The sequence below is a fragment of the Aquarana catesbeiana genome, linkage group LG05 (genome assembly GCF_042186555.1).
Source record: "Aquarana catesbeiana isolate 2022-GZ linkage group LG05, ASM4218655v1, whole genome shotgun sequence".
NCBI classification, from domain to species: domain Eukaryota; kingdom Metazoa; phylum Chordata; class Amphibia; order Anura; family Ranidae; genus Aquarana; species Aquarana catesbeiana.
Genome location: NC_133328.1, coordinates 429,381,193 through 429,405,000, shown reverse-complemented (window position 1 = coordinate 429,405,000; position 23,808 = coordinate 429,381,193). Strand labels below are relative to the sequence as shown.

The following is a 23,808-nucleotide window of genomic DNA, read 5'->3' as shown; positions in this document are numbered from 1 at the left end:
GTTGAGCATCGCTCTCCATCCAGCATTCAGGCTCTAAAACAGGTCATTCTTGAAGAATGGAAAAATATAGATGTTGCAATATTTCACCAACTTGTTCATTCCATGCCTAGAAGACTTGGTGCTGTCCTTACAAATCATGGAGGTCATACAAAATACTAGCTTTTTTTGTGGGATGTATTCATTTTTGCATCAACTAACTTGAATAAAACTAAGATTTTTATAAGTTATATTATTATACTTACTTTCATGTAATGCGCTAAACAAATGTTCTATAAAACTCAGTTTGTCAAAATTGTGTAAATTGTTCTTATGTTCATTGAGATATTGATTAAAATCTTTCAAATTGATTAAAACTTTTCAAAAGTCAATCATTTATGCTGAGCACTGTATGTATGTATGTATGTATATACAGTGCCATGAAAAAGTAGTCACACCCCTTGAAATTTTCCAAATTTTGTCATGTTACAATCAAAAACATAAATGTATTTTATGTGATAGACCAACACAAAGTGGCAAGTAATTGTGAAATGGAAAGAAAATTTATAAATGGCTTTCAAGATTTTTTACAAATAATTGTGTGAAAAGTTTGGTGTGCATTTGTATTCAGTCCTCCAGAGTCAATACAACCTTTCACTGCAATTATAGCTGCAAGTCTTTTTGGGGATGTCTCTGCCAACTTTGCACATCTAGAGAGTGAAATTTTTACCCATTCTTCTTTGCAAAACAGCTCAAGCTCTGTCAGATTGTATGGAGAGCGTCTGTGAACAGCAATTTTCAGCTTTTGCCACAGATTCTCAATTGGATTTAGGTCTGGACTTTGACTGGGTCATTCTGACACATGAATATGCTTTGATCTAAACCATCCCATTGTAGCTTTGGCTGTATGTTTAGGGCCGTTGTCCTGCTGGAAGGCGAACCTTTGCCCCAGTCTCAAGTCTTTTGCAGACTCTAACATGTTTTCTTTTAAGATTGCCCTGTATTTGGCTCCATCCACCTTCCCTTCAGCTCTGATCAGCTTCCCTGTCCCTGCTGAACAAATACATCCCCACAACATGATGCTGCCACCACCATGTTTCACGGTGGGGATGGTGTGTTCAGAGCGATGTCCAGTGTTAGTTTTCCGCTACACATAGCATTTTGCTTTTAGGCCAAAAAGTTCAATTTTGGTCTCATCTGACCAGAGCACCTTCTTCCACATGTTTGTTGTGTCCCCCACATGGCTTCTCGCAAACTGCAAACGGGACTTCTTACTGCTTTCTTTCAACAATGGCTTTCTTCTTGCCACTCTTCCATAAAGGCCAGATTTGTGGAGTGCACAACTAATAGTTGTCCTGTGGACAAATTCTCCCACCTGAGCTGTGGATCTCTGCAGCTCCTCCAGAGTTACCATGAGCCTCTTGGCTGCTTCTCTGATTAATGCTCTCCTTGCCCGGCCTATCAGTTTAGGTGGACAGCCATGTCTTGGTAGGTTTGCAGTTGTGCCATACTCTTTACATTTTCGGATGATGGATTGAACAGTGCTCTGTGAGATGTTCAAAGCTTGGGATAATTTTTTAGAACCTAACCCTGCTTTAAACTTCTCCACAACTTTATCCCTAACCTAATAGTTAAGGTTAATCACTCATATGCCACATCCATATAGATCATTTGAAAGAAGAAATTATTTTACCCATTAGGTCGGAATTTGGAGGCAGATTGGAACAACAGTATCGATTTGTGTATTACATGTTCATACACAATAAAATATTTTTAATTGATACTGTTGTTCCAATCTGCCTCCAAAGTCTGACATAGTTGGTAAAATAATTTCTTCTTTCAAATGTATCCCTAACCTGTCTGGTGTGTTTCTTTGCCTTCATGATGCTGTTTGTTCACTAAGGTTCTCTAACAAACCTCTGAGGGCTTCTCAGAACAGCTGTATTTATACTGAGATTAAATTGCACACAGGTGGACTCTATTTACTAATTAGATGACTTCTGAAGGCAATTGGTTCTACTAGATTTTAGTTTGGGGTATCAGATTATATATGTGTGTGTGTGTGTGTGTGTGTGTGTGTGTGTGTGTGTATATATATATATATATATATATATATATACAAATGTGTGTATGTACAGTATCTCACAAAAGTGATTACACCCCTCACATTTTTGTAAATATTTTATTATATCTTTTCATGTGACAATTCTGAAGAAATGACACTTTGCTACAATGTAAAGTAGTGAGTGTACAGCTTGTATAACAGTGTACATTTGCTGTCCCCTCAAAATAACTCCTCACACAGCCATTAATGTCTAAACCACTGGCAACAAAAGTGAGTACACCCCTAAGTGAAAATGTCCAAATTGGGCCCAAAGTGTCAATATTTTGTGTGGCCACCATTATTTTCCAGCACTGCCTTAACCCTCTTGGGCATGGAGTTCTCCAGAGCTTCACAGGTTGCCACTGGAGTCCTCTTCCACTCCTCCATGACGACATCACGGAGCTGGTGGATGTTAGAGACCATGCGCTCCTCCACCTTCTGTTTGAGGATGCCCCACAGATGCTCAATAGGGTTTAGGTCTGGAGACATGCTTGGCCAGTCCATCACCTTTACCCTCAGCTTCTTTAGCAGTGGTCATCTTGGAGATGTGTTTGGGGTCATTATTATGTTGGAATACTGCCCTGCGGCCCAGTCTCCGAAGGGAGGGGATAATGCTCTGCTTCAGTATGTCACAGTACATGTTGGCATTCATGGTTCCCTCAATGAATTGTAGCTCATCAGTGCTGACAGCACTCATGCAGCCCCAGACCATGACACTCCCACCACCATGCTTAACTGTAGGTAAGACACACTTATCTTTGTACTCCTCACCTTGTTGCCGCCACACATGGTTGACACCATCTGAACCAAATAAGTTTATCTTGGTCTCATCAGACCACAGGACATGGTTCCAGTAATCCATGTCCTTAGTCTGCTTGTCTTCAGCAAACTGCTGGCTTTCTTGAGCATCATCTTTAGAATAAGCTTCCTTCTGGGACGACAGCCTTGCAGACCAATTTGATGCAGTGTGCAGCGTATGGTCTGAGCACTGACAGGCTGACCCCCCACCCCTTCAACCTCTGCAGCAGTGCTGGCAGCACTCATACGTCTATTTCCCAAAGACAACCTCTGGATATGACGCTGAGCACGTTCACTCAACTTCTTTGGTCGACCATGGCCAGGCTTGATCTGAATGTAACCTGTCCTGTTAAACCACTGTATGGTCTTGGCCACTGTGCTGCAGCTCAGTTTCAGGGTCTTGGCAATATTCTTATAGCCTAGGCCATCTTTATGTAGAGTAACAATTCTTTTTTTAAGATCCTCAGAGAGTTTTTTGCCATGAGGTGCTATGTTGAACTTCCAGTGACCAGTATGAGAGAATGAGAGCGATAACACCAAATTTAACACACCTGCTCCCCATTCACACCTGAGACTTTGTAACACTAACGAGTCACATGACACCAGGGAGGCAAAATGGCTAATAGGGCCCAATTTGGACATTTTCACTTAGGGGTGTACTCACTTTTGTTGCCAGCGGTATAGACATTAATGGCTGCGTGTTGAGTTATTTTGAGGGGGCAGCAAATTTACACTGTTATACAAGCTGTACACTCACTACTGTACATTGGAGCAAAGTGTAATTTCTTCAGTGTTGTCACATGAAAAGATAGAATAAAATATTTACAAAAATGTGAGGGGTGTACTCACTTTATAGATAGATAGATAGATAGATAGATAGATAGATAGATAGATAGATAGATAGATAGATAGATAGATAGATAGATAGATAGATAGATAGATAGATAGAGATATATATCTAGATAGATAGATATAGATAGAGATATATATATATCTAGATAGATATAGATAGAGATATATATATATCTAGATAGATATAGATAGAGATATATATATCTAGATAGATATAGATAGAGATATATATATCTAGATAGATATAGATAGAGATATATATATCTAGATAGATAGATAGATTGATAGATATAGATAGATATATCTAGATAGATAGAGATATATATATAATGTGTGTGTATATATACCATTTTTTTTTCTTCTGAACATAATAATGTGACTAAGTACAATGGGAATCTGCCTTGTTCAGCGAAGTATGTCCACTTTAACAGCTCAGTAGTGTCAGGGGTTTTGTACACTGTTGGAATTTTTGTTAAAATGTTACCTAATATCATAGTGCAGACACTTTTAATGCCTGAATGTTGAATCCTTTGAAGTTGAATTGTCAGCTATTAACCACGTGTATCCTGTGAAGCATAGTGTATAGTTCATTTACTGACTCCGTGTTGTAATCAATAATGATTAACTCAAAATCTGCAATAAGGTTGACCCTATATTTATTTATTACTTTTCATTTATATACTGCCATTATAGTCTGTAATATTTTTACAATGGGGTATACATTGTTGACACTGAACATAACCGAGAACAAAAAGGTATGAAACCACTGCGCATATGAGGTTCAGCAACTAGTTGACTGTGGCTTAAAATGTATGTATAGACAATAGATTTTTTTTCCTTTCCATTTAAGATAGCGTTGGAAAGAATGTTAAAACTTAATTCCGGGCACACATTTTTCAAATATATTTCCATTAAATCCACTTAGTGTGCACCAAATGGCTTTGCAAACACAGATATTACCTTGTAAATGTAGCAGTGACACCACTGTGCTGTACATAGCCTGAGCAGAGCTGTGAGAGGGACCCAGCAGGTCCAGCAACTACAGGCTGCCTGCAGAAAACTACAGGAGGGGGACAGATACAAGATCAGTCATCCTTCACAAAGACAGAGTACAGCAGTGACTTTATTACAGAATGCTCCTGCACAGAGGTGGTTTCATGCTGGTTTACTGTGTGGTTCTAAAAGGAATACAAAGCATTCAAGTATGAATACACATGCCTTTTGTATTTATCATATTTTCTTATCCCAGAGTTCAGCTTAACCACTTGCCTACTGGGTACTTAAACCCCCCTCCTGCCCAGACCAATTTTCAGCTTTCAGTGCTCTCACACTTTGAATGACAATTACTCAGTCATGTAATACTGTACCCAAATTATTCTTTTGTCCTTTTTTTCATACAAATACAGCTTTCTTTTGGTGGTATGAGTTTAGATTTACCTTCAACTATGCAGTGCATAGTTGGCACTAATACCACTAATACCATAGTTGGCACTAATACCACACATGTGGTATCACCATACTCAGACCGGAAGTTACACTTACAAATGCAGTGTTGCAACTTACGAACAGCTTTGACTTACGAACAAACCTACAGTGCCTATTGTGTTCGTAACTCGGGGACTTCCTGTACATGAGGCTTAGCCTTTTACCTTGAGCCTGTACATTGCATACCATGCTGGGGCAGCAACATGTCTCATTCTAGACAGGGGAGGGACCATCATGCTTTACCAGGTGCCCCAGCTCCCTTTCTATCAACAGTTTGGGGGTCTGTTTGCAGCATGAAAATCGATAGTGTCCACAGCTGCAGCTTTGAGTCATGCTATCCTCAAATGCTAGGGTCATTTTCAACTCACAGAATCTCCCATGGCTCCGTTAGGTGTGGCCGGGTGCTCATCTGAGGTTTTTGCCATGGTCATGACCAAAACTATCCAGTTATTTTCTCCAACAGATTCTGTATCTGACTTGCCATGGCATTAACAGACTTCTAAGCGATTGACCTCTGATTCTGAATTGCTCAAATCCTTCACCGATGAAGAGCTGCAATCTACTGATATTACACCAATGTTAAACAGGCTGTTTTGGCTCTTACTGTTGAATGCACACCACTCTGAAGCTAGAGAATCAGCCTAGTGCTTTAACTAGTGTTTCCAACCCTGGGTCATATAGGACCCATAAGGCTACAAAAACTTTCTTTTTGCACCCTCTTTTCCAACTGTTTCTCTATGAAGATTGGAAGCACCACCATAAGTTGTTTTGCTCCTCTTAAGCGTTTGTTGGTTTTATATCCATTTAGTGAGGATTTTGTTCAGAAATGGTCCATTCCCACTATGGTTTTGACCATGTTTCGCCTTAATACAGTGACTACTATTTTGGCGGAGGATTCACCTGCCTTTTAGGACCCAACAAATAAACCTCTGGAAGCCCTTGCCAGAGCCCTAAGTCCCACCTTACACCTGATTCTTGCTGTGACTTTACTTTCCAAAACCATGTCTGACTTCTAAACACTACCTCCAAGAGGTGTTCCAGAGTGGGGGACATCTATTGACCTTTGCAGACATTTGGACAGCTTGCCTTTTAGATGCTTGGGAACAGGAGATGGTCAGTGAAGGGGACTTGATTGTTGGAAAAACCTTGTCTCGTGATAAATATCCTGGGACTTTACATAATTTAGTTTTTCATTCAGCAATGGACCAGCATGGTGAAGGGCAATCCGATCTGGATTTGGTCAGACTACACCACAGTAGTGATATATATCAACCATTAGGAAGGTACCAGAAGTCTTGCTGCAGCAAGAGAGGTAGAGTGAACCCTACCTTGGGAAGAACTACACTTTAAATCCTTGTCAGTCATGTACATTTCAGGTGTTGACAATTGCAAGCATATTTTAATAGCTGGAAGAGAGTGGTATCTACACCTGGAGGTGTTCCAGGACCTGCATCACAGGTGGGGGATGGCAGATTTGGACCTCCTGGCCTCCAGGTTCAACAACAAATGGGACATGTTTGTATTCAAGGGCAAGGATCCCCTGGCAGAAGTAGTGGATGCTCTGGTGTCTCCATGGGATCTGTACACTCTGTGTCTTTTTTTCTCTGAAACGTCTTCCTCCTTTGCTCAGCAGAAGTGAGGGCATTACAGTGATCAGTGGTGTTAAGGCCCAGGACTTCCTTATTGTTTAAGGTAGTCTTTGCTTTTCACCTTAATCTGGAGATTGTTCTCCCATCTCTTTGTTCAGCTTTGAATTATCAAAATGTCCTTCTATTGCCTAGATGAGGTTCAGGTTGTGCGAGTTTAAATCTCAGCCACTGCTTTTTTTTCAGAAAGATGGGTTTTAATTTTGTCATTCCAAATGGATATTTGGACATCATGAAAGTTTTTAAGGCTTCTTGTGTATCTTGGAGAGAAAAAAAAGTATGTTTGTTTATGTGTAAAAGGACCATTACAAACAGGTTAAAATAAAAGGTGAGACTTTGTTGATCACAAATTTCTAGGATAAAAATTGTATGCACTTGCAAAATGGCAAAAGAAGATATCCAAAAATAAAATTATTCTTCTACTTACATGCATGTGTGTGAAGGGGGGCACATTCAGACTGGTGATTTGAACTGTACTGTAGAGTGCTACACATTGCTCTTTACGTCTAGAGGAAAAAGAATTTAATCTCCAAATAGTTTCTTCACAGTAAGAGCTGTGAAAATATGGAATAGACTGCCTTTCAAAAAGGCCAGGTTTATTCCCTTATTGTACATAATATAACTGGGTACTGACATCATTTATAGCTAAAGTTGATCCAGGGAAAATCTGATTGCCTCTCCGGGGATCAGGATCATGCTTTGCTGGGGGTTTTTTCGCCTTTCTCTGGATCAACTGGATCAACTGTGGGTGAGGGATTGTGTATATGGGATTGTATGAACTAGATGGACTTGTCTTTTTTCAACCTGACTAACTATGTAACTATTACCCACTGCAGCATACCACAAAACAAATATGCCTTGTGGTATGCTTTGATGCTAAAAACGGGCAATGTGCATTTTATAATCTTTTATGGTGCATTGGCAGTCTATTCATAATAAATGCAGCCTGTGGTAATGTGTGTCAACACACCGCAGCAAATCGCTAAAGTGTAAGGGGCACAAATCTTCCCCTCCTCCTCCTCCTTACCCACTTCAGTCTGCCCCTGCTATACCGAGTCATTACCTCTCAGCAGCCTCCACTGACAGGGATGATGGTACATCAGCACAGGGTGTCCCAGGTCCAGCACATCTGCCAGCAGCACACCACCAACTGTAGACTGTAGCCGGCAAATTTCTCTGCCCCATCTGCTGCAGCGGAAAAAAAAATACAGTTCCTTCCACCTACATGCCCAGCGTCTAAATGCAAGCTTGTCAAAGCTGTTGGCTCTCCAACTTCTGCCTTTCAGCCTGGTCGATTCTGCCCCCTTCTGTGAATTTGTGCATTGTGCTGTACCACAATGGCAGGTTTGCAGTCACTACTACTTTTCACGTAAGGCCATTCCATCTCCCTACCATGACGTGGAAGGGAATGTTCTGGCATCGTTAGGCAAGGCAGGCAGCTGTAAAATCCACCTTACTACTGACATGTGGTCCAGCAAGCATGGGCAGGGACGATATATTTCGTCCACCGCACACTGGGTAGCGCTGCTTGCAACCCGAAAGGATGCAAGACAGGTCTCGGTGCTGCAGCTTGTTGTGCCCCCACGTCTCCATACAGCTGGTGGTGATGATGCCAGACCTGTGAGCTCTACCCCCTCCTCCTCCGCCACCTCCATGCCCTCCTCTGCAGAATTGTCCTATGAACATCAGGTACCCCCTAAGTGTTCAAAGGGCTATTCCATGAGTAAGGCTAAAAGGTGCCATGCAGTGCTTCAGCTGGTGTGTTTAAGGAACAGGAACCACACTGGAGCAGAGATTCTTGCAGCTCTGCAGGGTCAGGCCCAGAGATGGTTCACGCCACACCAGCTGGAGCCAGGAATGGTGGTGTGCGATAATGGCTCAATCCTCCTGTCTGCCCTTAGACAGGGAAAGTTGACACATGTGCCATGCCTGGCACATGTTCTCAATTTTGTGGTGCAGCGTTTCCTAAATACGTACCCAGGGTTGCAAGTTGTGCTAAAGCTGGCAAGAAGAGTATGTAGCAATTTCAGGCGGTCATATACACAGCCAGTGATGGTTGGCTAAAAATTCAGTGGGAATTCCACCTGCCCATAAACCGCCTGATTTGTGACATGCCCACCAGGGGGAACTTGACTTTGGCAATGCTGCAGCAGCTATACATGCAGCAGAGGGACGCCAACGAGTACCTCTGCCAGTACGGCACAACGACAGGCTCAGGTTGCCTCTGCTTTTTTTCCCCACCCCAATGGCTGATCATTAAGGATGCATGCACTGTACTGTCACCATTTGAGGAGGCCACAAGGAGGGTGAGCCGTGGCAGTGCATACATCAGTGACACAATCCCCGTTGTGTTCCTGCTGGAGCAGACTCTGCGGGACATTATGGACAGGGCACTGGAGGCAGAGCAGCAAGAGGAAGAGGAGGACTTCTTTTCCTCTCAAGGCCCACTTTATCCAGACACCATCATTCCTATGTCACAGAACACACAGGGGGATAGAGGGGAGGAGGATAAGGAGGAGGATTCTGGCACTTTCATAGGCTTCGAAGAAGAGGAGGACATGCGTCAATCTGTAAGCGATGGCTTTCCAACCCCAAGACCCTTGGGAGTAGTACGTGTCTGGGAGGATGCTGTCATCCTGAGTGACCCAGAGGAGTCTGCTTCTCAAGCCTCGCCAAATTTGAGGCCCATGGGCAACCTCATGCTTCAAAGCCTGTGAAGGGACCCAAGAATACATGGCATAAAGGGGAAGCGGGAGTACTGGTTGGCAACCCTCCTTGACCACCATTATAAGGGGAAGGTCTCAGAACTCATCCCGTCCCCACAGAGAGTGCAGAAGATAAGATCTCTTGAGGACACGTTAAAGAGGATTTTATTAAACTTTTCCTGACTCCAATAGGTTACAGTGTCGTGGAAAACATAATTTTGAGTCTTCTGTAGGTCAAGAGAGGAGCGTTGGAGAAGGCGTTTGCCTAAGTGAGGTATTTCAGAATTTTTTTAGTCCTCGACGCCCAGGGCTGCCAGCTTCCACATCCCATCAGCAGCATCTGCATCACATGGTGGACGATTACCTCGGGGCCAGGGGCGTAACTAGAAATAGCAGGGCCCCATAGCAAAATGTTGAATGGGGCCCCCCTGCAAACAGCCCCCCCCCACAGCTGCCCTAGTGTCAATGCAGCGTGAGCTGTGCCACATACAGCGTGACCTGTGCCCAATACAGCGTGACCTGTGCCCCATGCAGTGTGACCTGTGCCCCATGCAGCGGTACCTGTGCCCAATACAGCGTGACCTGTGCCCCATACAGCGTGACCTGTGCCCCATACAACGTGACCTGTGCCCCATACAACGTGACCTGTGCCCCATGCAACATGACCTTTGCCCAATGCAGCGTGACCTGTGCCCTATGCAGTGTGACCTGTGCCCCATACAGCGTGACCTGTGCCCCATACAGCCTGGTCTGCCTGTGCCCCATACAGCCTCACCTATGCAGAGGAAGAGGCAAGCCACCCAGATCAGCAGAGAGCGGGATTGCCCGCTGTATTAGCTTTCATTTGAATTTCCCGTCTTCCCGGGGCTCATCGTCACATAGCCCCACCTCTTGGCCCGACGCCTTTGATGACGTCACATGTCCCGCATTGGATCGGCATTCTGTCTATCAAAGGCACCGGGCCAAGAGGTGGAGCTATGTGACGTGAGCCCCGGGAACACTGGAAGTTCTAATGAAAGCTATTACATTGGGCAATTCAGCTCTCTGCTAATATGGACAGCTCGCCTCTTTCTCTCCTCTCTCTTCCCCTGGCTGGGAGACTGTGCCGGCGGTGCTCTCATCCTCACTGGGCCCCACTCGGCTGCGGGCCCCATAGCGCCCGCATGGGTCGCTATGGTGGTAGTTACGCCCCTGCTCGGGGCCAAAACAGAGATGGAGAGCTTTCCAGCTGCTGATCCACTGACTTACTGGGTCATGAGAATAGACCACTGGCCAGAACTCGCCCAGTATGCTATTGAGTTGTTGGGATGCCCTGCATCCAGCGTGCTTTCAGAATGGGCATTCAGTGCTGCAGGAGGCTTCGTTACTGATCATAGAACACGTCTGTCCACAGACTCCGTGGACCGTTTGACTTTTATAAAAATGAATCCTGAATTACCAGCTATGAAGCCCCTAATGCCGATGTCTTTTTGGGATGTGGAATCTCTGCAGGACTTCGAGGCTGCCTAGCTTTGAGGGTGTTCAATCATTTCATCTGGAAGAATGTTATTGGTATAGGTTTCATGGGCACAGTTAACACCCAAAGACCAATTTTTCAGCACCTGTTTGACAGGTGCATATCATTGCAATTTCTTTGCCTTCATCAAGAGCACCTCTATGTCTAATGTGCGATTAGTTTCGTACGAATTAAAAATTCGTATGAATTTCCATACATTCGGGAGGATCCGAAATATGAATTGCTATGCTTCCGAATTTTGTACGAAATACGATATTTCGTTTACGAATTTCGGATCCAAATTCCGTTACAACGGAAACGTGACTGGTGTTTTGTTGACCAATCAGAGGTTTTCTTCTGCTGCTGAGTGAGGGTTGGGAAAATTACCTTTTTTAATATGGGAGTGGGAGACTGGTACTGGTAGTCGATGGGAGATTCAGAATCGGAAAAAATAAGAATGTTCGTTAATTACGATTATTCGTTATGATGAAGTTAAAAAACTCAAGAAGTCAGCACAGCACAGGGATGGTGGGAGCCCCTCATAATAAATTCATCTTAACAAACATTCATAATTGTTATAAAAAGTTAACGAACCTAAAAGTTAAAAACCCAGGAAGTCAGCACAGCACAGGGATGGTGGGAGCCCCTCATAATGATAAATTCATCATAACGAACATTCGTAATTGTTACAAAAAGTTAACGAACCTAAAAGTTAAAAACCCAGGAAGTCAGCACAGCACAGGGATGGTGTGAGCCCCTCATAATGATAAATTCATCATAACGAACATTCGTAATTGTTATGAAAATTTAACGAACCGAACGAAAATTTGTATTTCGTACTAATCCAAATTGGATTTGGGACACGAATTACAAAATACGAAATAATTCTAATACGGAACGGAACGAACCGAAACAAATTTATTGACGGCACACATGTCTAACCTCTATAAGGGTTACGGTGGGAATGTGCCCCTGACACCCAAGAGTAATTTTTCTGCACCTGTTTGACAGGTGCATATCATTGCAATTTTTTACAGCAAGGCCAATTCTTGCTTTCATCAAGAGTACCTCTATAGAGTTATGGTGGGAAGGCGCCACGACACCCAAAGACCAAATTTTACGCACCCGTTACTTCTATCCAAAGTCAACGTGACACCAGAATGTATCCAAAAAATCTCTAATCTTGTTCCCAGTGCACTACATTGTGGCCTCGTCACACACTGGCTCCCCAGCTGTTGCTGAGCAAAATAAAGTCAGCTTACAGGGAAAATTTCATTTTTTTTTTGGCTTTATAAATGCAATTATTGCTGCAGCAGATTCGAGACATGATACAGATCTGCCACATTACAGGTAGACTAAGGGGACCACCCAGGCACTATATTGGAAGGAATTTTTTATTTTTATGCTTTCACTTTAAAAATCAAAAAAAATCACTGCTCATTTAAAAATTAAGTTTTTCCCAAATGTTTTTTTTGTTGATACATGTCCCCCAGGGCAGGTCCCAGACCCCTATAACCATTGTATGCCCAATTACTTGCATATAAGCCTTCAAAATGGGCACTTTTGATTTTTGATGTTCCAGTCCCATTGACTTTAATGGGGTTCATTATTCAAGTCTGAACATTCACGGTGTTCGAAAGTTCTGGTGTGAACCGAACAGGGGTCCGTTTGGCCCATCCCTACTCTTTATGGAGACATCAAGGGTCAGCCACTAAAAGTGGTCATCAATGAAATCTTCCAGACCCACACTACAATCACAGCAATCTTCAAGGGGTGCTGCAGCTGAACACATAGAAATCATAATAACAATCATAATAATCCCTGCTTTGCAGGGACGAGAAACTGCCAGATCCTCCCTTGCTACAGAGCTTTGTATTGTTTATCAACAGAAGAGCTCTGTTCTGTGATTGCACACAGCCGATCAGCAGGTCCCAGGCATGAATCATTGGCTGGGACTTGCTGACAGGCTCCTGCTGTGTACAATCCAAGAGGGTGCTGGGCAAGGGGCACGCATGCGGGCACCCTAAACCTGGAAGTAGGTAGCAACGCTTAGCCTACTGCGGCTGCTTGCCTGCAGTGCATTCTGGGCAGGCGGATGAGCAGCAAGTGGTTAATGTAATTTCAAATATAATTTTTAATTTTTTTAAAACTGCATCTTTTAATTAAATTTTACATGGTGATCCTACATGAAGGTCCTTATTCAAGCATTTTTTGTTACAGGGTGACAACACTCTGTCCTCTCTCTAATTTCTCATCTGTGTGGTCACTCATTATGCAGACATAGCCCACTGTTGTCACCATCAGGAGATATTACATGCAGCCATTGCTGAAGTACATGTGCCTGCTAAGGAGCTGTAGGAGATTAGCAGCACTGAGATGGAACAAAGGATGACAACAAGTATTTTATTCAACATCTTGCTGACAATGTAATGCATATGTGCAGTGGCAGGGAGGGTGGACCTTAACGCCCACAAGCTGTACATATGTGGCCAGGGGCGGACTGACCATTGAGCCACTCGGGCACTGGGCCCCATCAGGGTTGCCAGCCTCAGTAAAACCAGGGACAGTATGTATAAATCTGTGTTTTTTTTTACATCTGTCTGTGTATACTGTGTGCACATGTATGTGTATACTGTGTGATTGTATACTGTGTGTGTGTATACTGTGTGGCCCCATAATCTCTGATTGCCTGGGGGCCCCATAATCTCCTATTGCCCGGGGGTCCCATGAGTTATCAGTCCGCCCCTGTATGTGGCCGAGGTTTCTGTGCTGAGTGTTCTCACTGACCTAGCTGTCATGACAGTCCCCAGTCTCTGTATGTATTTGAGAGCCAATCATGGTGATCAGGTGATCAGGAAGGCTGTCCTGCCTCCATGTGTTAAAGGACCCCTAGACGTGTGGGGAAAAAAAGTGGCAGTTGCATATGATACATGGGGCTTTAGCCTACTAAATATCATTCAGATAGCATTCTACTTTAAATGTTTGTACTCTTACACAGTTTGCATGTTCCTGGTCTGGATATACAAAGTGCTGAGCATGACAGAATGTTGTTGTTTTTTAATCTACCAAGGCCAAGATCAGCAATTGTATTTGCCAACCCTCTAAAACAATCACTTCTTTGTAGATAACACCAATCAGATCTTTAGTTTACCACTGTGCACACACACTCTGAATGTTGATACTATATTTGAATAGCTCTCAGCTCCAAAAATCTATTTACTTTGGATAACCTAAATGTGATCTTTGCACCACCAGTGTAACAACACTTGCACAAAACCCTCTCCCCTCTCCTCAACTCTACAGGGGGTTAAGTACAGGGGGGGCTTGTCAAGAGAAAGTAGGAAAGGACAGGGGGAGGTTACAACAACCAGCTTCATGTGTCAGACTCAGCTGAAGAAACTTGTGATAATACAGTCAGTTCTGACCAAATGAAAAGATTTTCAGGCTATCCACATCTCTGATCTACAAGCTGCCTGAGCTACAGGACACAGGTAACTATGATGGTCTTCTCCTTATAGCCTATACATTAACTGTGCATGCAGCAATAATAATAGGATTACATCATACAGGTCTACACTTAGAATGGGTAAGGACAGTGGTGTCGCTAGGGGGGTGCAGGCCACATCGGGGGTGACACCATCAAGTAAGAACTGATATTTGACCAGAATGGTGTCACCCCCATCCGTGGGTGTGGGTGTGGCTGGGTGGGGGTGACAAAAGTAAGCCTGATGGGGAGGGGGGGGGTTGTGGCAGGGGTGACACCAGAGAGCCCAATGGGTGGGGTGGTTGGGTGCTAGTGATAGTGACACCAGAGAGCCCGATTGGGGGGGGGGGGGGGGGAATTGTGGTGGGGCTGGTGGCTGGGTGGTGGTAGGGGTGACAACAGGGATCCCGACAGTGGCAGCTGGTGCTCAATAAGGCGCTCTGCATGTATATTAGGGACTGGGTGCATAGATTAGGGGGGCGGGGCCCCTGCGCCCTGTATGGATGGGCCGCCACTGGATCCCGATGGGGGAGGGGGGTGGCTGGTGACACCATGTTTTACTGTACCAGGTGACACCAACCCTAGTGACGCCACTGGGTAAGGATACCAAGCTTGGCGTCACTTCTGACTTTTCTGACCCTTAGTCCTTAGTCTCCTGGCATATCGAAATCTGCATTTTTATGAGAATTTAAATATAAAATTTCACCCCTGTTTACAGTACATGACTGCTTTTACATAATCTATTCAGGACTAAAATGGAAAAATTGGGTCCAATGTTACAGCTGGACACCACTGTGAAAGAGAGACTGGGCAAAACTATTACGGCCCAAGATCTAGGTTTGCACATGTGCAAGATCTGGTGTTGTGTCATTAGGGGGCGGCTGCCAAAATCGGGAGGAGGAAGCTGGCTCTGGAAGGGCATGGTGGCCAAAGCTCCTACTCCCTAGTGAAATGGTTCTTGGTGATCACATACGTATTGATATGCTCATTTGATTGATCATGCAACGCAACTAAATTGATCAGATTGAATAAAAATCCTCAAACCTAGGACCCTTTATTCAGGCAATTTAGTGCATTCTTCATTGACTGACTCTGCCAAGTTGATTGGCCATGGAAGAATTTTACGATTGCTCAATGAAATATTTGTGTGTGTATTGGGAGAACTGATCCTAATACAGATCCAATAAATGATCATTTGTAATAGACGTTTAGATTTATGACTGATTGTATTTTTGATCAAAATTTTCTGTTCACAGAGTGCTGAACAATATCATGTGTTGCATTGTTTAATATTTTCATGTGATGAATCCCTTTTCTTTTATTTGCCTGTACTTCACAAATCTTTATGTGTATGGCCACTATTAGTTCTGTGCATGCTCACTAAAAACATTTTTTCTTTCATTAGGAAAAATAGACAGTTCATAAGATAGAAGTGTCACTTACAAAATTTATTTTGGCACTACATTTATATTACCGATTCCTGCATATATATTCTTCTGTATCTTCATGTGGATCAATCTATTTTAATTCTTTCTGTTCTGGTGGAGTGGTTTGACACTATACATATAGCTGGAGAAATCCGACACTACTGCTTTTCAAGAACGACATAGACAGGAAAATGATGCAACTCTCTCTTCGGCATTGCTCTATGGTAAGGACCTGCACTCTTTCTTAATTCATATACATGTATATTGTATGTTCCAATGTCTGATAACTTAATGAGCTGATTTTGTGTATTACTTTTATTGCTGCTGCAGTGACCTCACCTGGAGGAAAATAGAATTGCTTTAGTTCACTTTTATTTTATACTGTGTGTGTGTGTGTGTGTGTGTGTGTGTGTGTGTGTGTGTGTGTGTGTGTGTGTGTGTGTGTGTATATATATATATATATATATATATATATATATATATATATATGTGTATGTATGTATGTATATTTACGTATGTGTATATAACTACCGTATATGTTTAGTCTATGTTGGTAACATGTGTGAGAGGCCATCTCGCACAATGTTAACAACATAGATTGGACTGGGAGAACGGCGATTTTTCTAAGCGTATTATGCAATACTGGATGGTGATATTTCATGCAGACCCATTGGAGGCATTTTTCAATAGAACACCGGCACCCCATTCCTGAGCATCAGCAGGATAATATATATCTTCCTTTTTTCTTAGAGGCACTGTATATAACTCTACTTATGTTTATAAAGACATATAACTATATTTTATACTAGCTTTAATAACATCTAAGAAAAGTTTTGTTCTGAAAAGTGACTCTGAATGTTATCCCTACTCTCCAAAAATAATCAAAATACATCCACTATTCAATATCCCTGTAATCTATTTTTCATTCATTTGTTTCTTAGCCTGGGTTCACACTGCTACAACTTCAAATCCGACATCCCTGCGCAACTTCATTGCGGCTTGCATACGACTTCTTTAACAGAAGTTAATGCAAGCCGTATTGAAGTTGCACCAAAAGTAGCGAAGGAACTATTTGGTCGCACCGATTAAAACGGTTCCATTGCAGTTAATGGGGTGCAACTTGTCATGCGACTTTGAACTCTGAAGTAGCATGACAAGTGGCGGCAGTGTGAACCAGGGCTAACTGTTTTTCTGCCTCCTTGTATTGTCCTTTGTGAGTTCCTGAACTTCTCCTTTCCTCTCCCACATTCATTGGTTTGGAACGAGAAGTGCTTGTGGTTGCAGTGCACGGCTCTGTGCACACTACAAATCCCACAGTCTATAGTCCCTAGTTCATCTTAGGACAGAGCAAGAGAGAGTGACCACATTGCTATGTGGAGCCATGGAGAACAAACGTAGCCAACCTCTAACTAGAAGTCAGATCACAGCAGCTAAAAACAAAATTAGAGGAGGCTGAAAGCAATAGAAGGTTATTCTTTGAGTTGACAATACATACTATATTTTTTTTTTTCTAAGACCCCTTTCACACTGGGGCAGTTTTCAGGCGCTTTAGCGCTAGAAATAGCCTCTGCACCTGAAAACCGCCTCCAATTCATTGCATTGTGTCTTTTTACACTTGGGCGGTACACTATGTTATGAAAAGTCCTGCAAGAAGCATCTTGGGGTGGGGTGGGAGCGCTATATTTAGCGCACCCAAAACGCCCTGCCCATTGCAATGAATGGGCAGTTCTTGAAAAGCACTTTGAAAGCGCAGCACAACTGGAGTTTTTACCCTTTTTTTCTGTAAAAACTGCCCCGCTAGTGGCCGAAAAAAGCGTCACTAAAACTAGTGCTAATGCGCCGCAAATACGAGCGGCACTTTATTGCTAACAGCCGGGCGGCTCGGTGTGAAAGTAGCCTTAACAGTTTAGTGTCACTTTAACCACTTCCCGCCTGGCCTATAGCAAAATGAGTGCCAGGCGGTGGTTCAGTTATCCTGACTGGGCGTCATATGACGTCCTTCAGGATAACAGCTGCCGCGCACCCGTGCGGGCACGCATCGCGGCGATCGGTGGAGTGGTGTGTCAGTCACTCTCCGACGGAGGCTCTTTACCACGTGATCAGCCGTGTCCAATCACGGCTGATCACGATGTAAATAGGAAGAGCCGTTGATCAGCTTTTCCTCACTCGCGTCTGACAGACGCGAGTAGAGGAGAGCCGATCGGCTGCTCTCCTGACAGGGGGGTCTGTGCTGATTGTTTATCAGCGCAGCCCCCCCCCCCTCAGATGACCACACTGGACCACCAGGGCCGCCACTAGGACCACCAGGGAAGGGGGCAACATGTGGATGGCCAGGTATGTACCCCATGGCCATCCACATGTTCAAACCCATCAGTGCCACCTGTCAGTGCCCACCAGTGCCACCTATCAGTGCTGCCTATCAGTGCCCGTCAGTGCCACCTCATTGGTGCCACCACATAGGTGCCCATCAGTGCCGCCTTATCAGTGCCCATCATTGAAGGAGAAAACTTACTTATTTACAAAAAATTTTAACAGAAACAAAGAAAAACTTTTTTTTTTTGTTTTTTTTTTTCAAAATTTTCGGTCTTTTTTTATTTGTTGCGCAAAAAATAAAAATCCCAGAGGTGATCAAATACCACCAAAGGAAAGCTCTATTTGTGGGAACAGAATGATAAAAAATTTGTTTGGGTACAGTGTAGCATGACCGCGCAATTGTCATTCAAATTGCGACAGCGCTGAAAGCTGAAAATTGGCCTGGGCAGGAAGGTGTCTAAGTGCCTGGTATTGAAGTGGTTAAAAACCCTTACAAAACTGAATGAGAGCTTATGTTATTTACATTACCCTGATAAGATTATATGAGCATTTAACATATTTTAAAGTGTTACATAACTCACAACAGTAAGATAAACCTACATATGCAGTAAAGCATGCTTGTTATATTCACTGTGAAACCTAAGGGGTTAATCCTGTACATTGTGTAATAAGGCTGTTTGGTCCCTTCTTCTCTGATCCTCCCCTTCTTCCACAGTCCCTAATCTATCTCCTGTTGGAGTCACTCTGCACATGCTCAGTTTGGTGTGTATTGCTTGAGGTTTTTTTTCCTGGGAGGGTGCATGTGATCAGCACAAGGCCAATCAGGACTGTCCAGACAGAGGGTCAGGGGTCCTGCAGCCTCATGGGACAATCAAAATAGATTGAAAACTCCTCCTACAAGCTTTAACCAGACACTAATAGAGGTCACAAGACTGCTATATACTGCTGATGAGAAAAGGTATTTAGCAGTTTATATTTGCTAAAATAATTGCATTTCAATGTTCTGTGTACTGTGGGAGACCAGATATAGTGAATGCAGGGTCCTGGGTTTAGTAACACTTTAAGCCCCAGAGCTGTCACTCAGGTGATATGCCTTTTTATTCTCCTTCGCTCCTCTCCTGGCTGCTACATGAAAAGGGGGGTTGGAGGAGCTGGGCCAGCATGATATGAGATGTACTGAGGGAAGCGGCTGTGCTAGGGAATGATTTTTTCTGGAGCAGTCACATTTTATAGCAAGTTTGAAGGTGCATTGTAAGAGAATTGAAAATCATTTATGGAAAGGGAAAACACTTCAAGTAAGCATTTAGAATTGTTGACTTTTCTGTGCTTTTACCTGCAACTTTTTTTCAGGTTGATAACAGGGTCTCTTTAAAGTATTTTTTGGAATCAATGCATGTGTATGTGATTTCTCTTCCATAATTTTTATTAAATACAGAGAATTGTAGATTAGCGAGGAAGCAGACACTCTATAATGATTACCTCGCCTAACAACTGTTGATAAGATATAAGAAAGACAGTGAATGCAGTTGGTTGGCTTACTGATAGACTTGCATTGCGAGCAGGAAAGCATATGCATTGTGGAGCACTGCAAAGCAAGAAGCAGAGCCAGGGAATGTAATAAGGGTATGTACACATATATCTAAAAAGCATTGAAGAGATTGCACATTCACTTTAACTGCTTGCCGACCGCTGCACGGCGGTCAGCAGAATGGCACTGCTGCGCAAACGGGCGTACCCGTACATCCCTCCGTCATCGCAGGCTAGCGGGCGCGCGCACGCCGTATGCCGCAGGAGCGTGCCCACGAGTCCCGTGTACTCGATGTCTGCCGGTGGCCCGCGATCATGGCATGGAGTGGCAGAACGTGGAGATGCCTATGGAAACAAGGCATTTCCCTGTTCTGCCTAGCAACATGACAGGGAGCTACTGCTCCCTGTCATCGGAAGCAGTGATCTCTGTCACGTTCTAGTGAGCCCATCCCCCCTACAGTTAGAACACATTGAGGGAACACACTTAACCCCTTGATCGCTCCCTAGTGTTTAACCCCTTTCCTTGCCAGTGACATTTATACAGTAATCAGTGGCTATTTTGAGTTCTGATCACTGTATAAATGTCACTGGTCCCAAAATAGTGTCATAAGTGTCCGATCTGTCCGCCGCAATGTCACAATCATGATAAAAATCGCAGATCGCCACCATTACTAATAAAAATAAATAAATAAATAAATAAAAATGCCATAAATCTATCCCCTATTTTGTAGATGCTATAACTTTTGCGCAAACCAATCAATATACACTTACTGCGTTTTTTTGGGGTTTTTTTTTACTAAAAATATGTAGAAGAATACATATCGGCCTAAACTGAGGAAGAAATTAGGTTTTTTTTTTATATATCTTTGGGGGATATTTATTATAGCAAAAAAGTAAAAAATATTGTTGTGTTTTTTTTGTTTTTTTTTTTTCAACATTCTCAATCTTTTTTTGTTTATAGCGCAAAAAATAAAAACCGCAGAGGTGATCAAATACCACCAAAAGAAAGCTCTATTTGAGGGGAAAAAAAGGACATCAATTTTGTTGGGTGTAACGTCACACGACTGCACAGTTGTCAGTTAAAGCAACGCAGTGCTGTATCGCAAAAAATGCTCTGGTCATTAAGGGGGTAAATTCTTCCCGTAGTTAAGTGGTTAAGATGGAATTCCAGGCACAATAAAATGTTAAACAACCAATATGAACTGTATAAATAGAAATTTAAATAAGCAATACAAAACACCAATATTTTAATTCTTTGGCCCCCCATGATTCCTTTGTGCATCAAGTAGAAGAGTGTACAGGCTGAAATTACATTGTCACCACCAACTAACCATGTGACTGCTTTAAATCTGCATTGTGGCTGTTAAGGCATATGTCGGGTGTAGTAAAGTGCTGGAGGATATAGGTGGGATTGGTCTCGTGTTTTCCTTTTATTGTCACTCACAAGCAGTTAGCAGAGGGCTAGTTTCTTATGTAAAGAAAGAAAGAACACTGACAACATGCAGGAGAAATCAACATAACAAATGGTCACCTGGCTGGAGCTACTGGAGATAAAGGAATAGTTATTTACTTTCAGAAATCAGAATCTCACTTGTTAGTGAGAAAGAAGTGACAAATCAAATTTTTCTACTTCAGCCAGCGGTGAAGAAAAACCATAGAAGGAGGTAAGTGAGAATGATAGAAACAGAAAAGTGACGGCAGAAAAAAGACTGAGTAGTCCATTGAGTCTGTAGCCAAACATTGGAATATAGTCCATAACAAGAATGTCTCCAGTCTATTTTATTCAGGGGATCGAAGCTATAGTGTCTCCCCCTAGGGGAGGCGATAGATTTTGAGCATGTTGCAAGAGGGAAGTTTATTATATTTTTTCCCAGCAATCCCAGGAAACCAGCAGGATTAAACTTTGAGTGGGATGTCTCATATTTTTATGAATAACTCGTTGGGGTTGGATTTTTTCATATATATATATATATATATATATATATATATATATGCATTTTTTATGTTTAAACTGATGTTTTATGGGGTTGTTCCTGTGATTTTCCTGCTGTTTCAGTGGTTTCTCGTTGTCTTCCTGCTGTTTCTCTGCCGCTTTTCTTCCATATTTCATTCGTTTGTGTATTCTGGTGAACATTTCTGTATGTTCATGTGGTCAAAGAGCGGTGTTTTCTAATGTAATCATTACTAATTAATAGAGATTACTAGACATCATGACACCGCTACTTTGTATTTGTGCCCTTATAGTTTTTAGTGGCACTCTGTGAACTGAAGTTCCTACATATAAACATGGTATGTTCTAATGTATTTTGGTCGATTTTTAGACATTGTTTATAAACATAGTTTTACTACTAAAGGTTGCTTTACAACAATATGCACATATACTTTTGCTGTATTTATTTTTAATTGTTACGATTTCATGCGTTTCCTCCGTATCATACATAGTGATGGTTTATTATGTCTTTCTTATATTAGATTTTCTTTAAATCAGACTTTCTTATGTAAACATACCTTTGATATGTACACGTATCTATAGCTACTTTCTTTGTTTTTGTTTACTATCTCGTTTTGTGGTCTATTTCCATGTTTTCCATTTTTCCATGTTCTCCCGGGGGCCTCGTATATGTATGCATTCCCCCCCCCCCCCCTCTTTTTTTTGGCCACAAGTGTTTGCAATTTAAAATCATTTAATGGATCATGTGACATGTTTGAATCTGGTATATATTTGGCTATTTTTTTTTTTTTAATACATGATTTTATATATATATATATATATATATATATATATATATATATATATATATATATATATATATATATATGTGTATAATCCTTTTTTTTTCAATTACTTTTTTTTGTATAGATCTGTTTGTCCCAAGAGTGTTTAAAGCCATTTACTGTTGATTGGCTCCTTATCTCTGCTGGAAGTTTATTCCAAGCATCAAGTGGTCTCTAATGGTTAGCCTTACATGCTTGGATGTTTTTTTTTTTTTTATCTGATTGATATGTGATTCGATCAAGACGATTGAATCTGCAAACAATTAAATAGCCATAACATCCCTTCGAATAGATTTAGGCCCCTTTCACACGGGCAGACCGTACAGGTTCGCCTGTCAGTTTTTTAGGCGGACCTGAACAGACGCTTCATGCAGGTCTATGGAGCGACTTGTCCACTGACATCTGAACCGCTCCGATCCGCTGAATGCAGACAGATGGAAACCCTATTTTCCATCCGTCTGGCGGATCGGATGAAAACGGACAGGCAGTCCTTTTTCATCCAATCTCCCAAAGAGCAGAGCTCTGACAGGTCTGTCTCTCCACAGTGAGCGGAGACGAACCTGTCATCTGCCGGCTCAGCGGGGATCAATGGATCGATCTCCCGCTGAGCAAGCGGAGTCCGTACATGGACAGCCCCCTTCGAAAGGGGCCTAAGACTCAATTTAGATTTAGCCAAGATGGAAAATTATAGATTGGCAGCACTGAGATACTTTGTTCATGAATGCAATCATATATTGATCAATCAAATTATGAGGTTACATGTTGGAACCAGACATGCAATGGATATTACCTATCCATTGAAATCTGCTTCCCCCCCGGGTGGCATATCAATCTAATGGGTTGTCGACTATATATTAATTATTACTACTGGAAGAGATATGCTTTCTATATTGTCAGTGCTGCTTCTGTTGCTGAAACCTCCAACTGTGAGCTGCCCCTCTTGGAGGGGGAGCAAAATGGGTTTTCCTTTGTCAGGGAGGGTAATGGAGGTTTATAACAGGCTTGTGCATCACATAGTAACTGAATTTAGCACTTATTTAGACTGCCATACAGGAGCCTTCAAGCTGGCCATACACAGATTGAAAATCAGCTGGTTCAGCAACAACCAGACAAATTGCTGTGCAGCAGTCCCTGTTCGCCACAAGTTGAGCATTAGCTCTATTTAATTAAATAATAAATATGGAGGCACACAAATAAAAAAAATGAGAAGCATATCAAAAA

The 23,808-nt window shown here is 42.5% G+C and overlaps 1 protein-coding gene across 1 annotated transcript in view; it reads left to right on the top strand.

Annotated features, from left to right (window-relative positions):
• The first annotated feature begins 14,393 nt into the window (after positions 1 to 14,393).
• LOC141145015 (beta-Ala-His dipeptidase-like) overlaps positions 14,394 to 23,808 on the top strand; it is a 98,781-nt gene continuing 89,366 nt past the window's right edge. The window contains exons 1-2 of the mRNA XM_073631248.1: positions 14,394 to 14,552; positions 16,093 to 16,196. Coding sequence (XP_073487349.1) covers positions 16,164 to 16,196 — 33 coding nt within the window. The 5' untranslated portion in view covers positions 14,394 to 14,552; positions 16,093 to 16,163. The remainder of the gene's footprint in view (positions 14,553 to 16,092; positions 16,197 to 23,808) is intronic.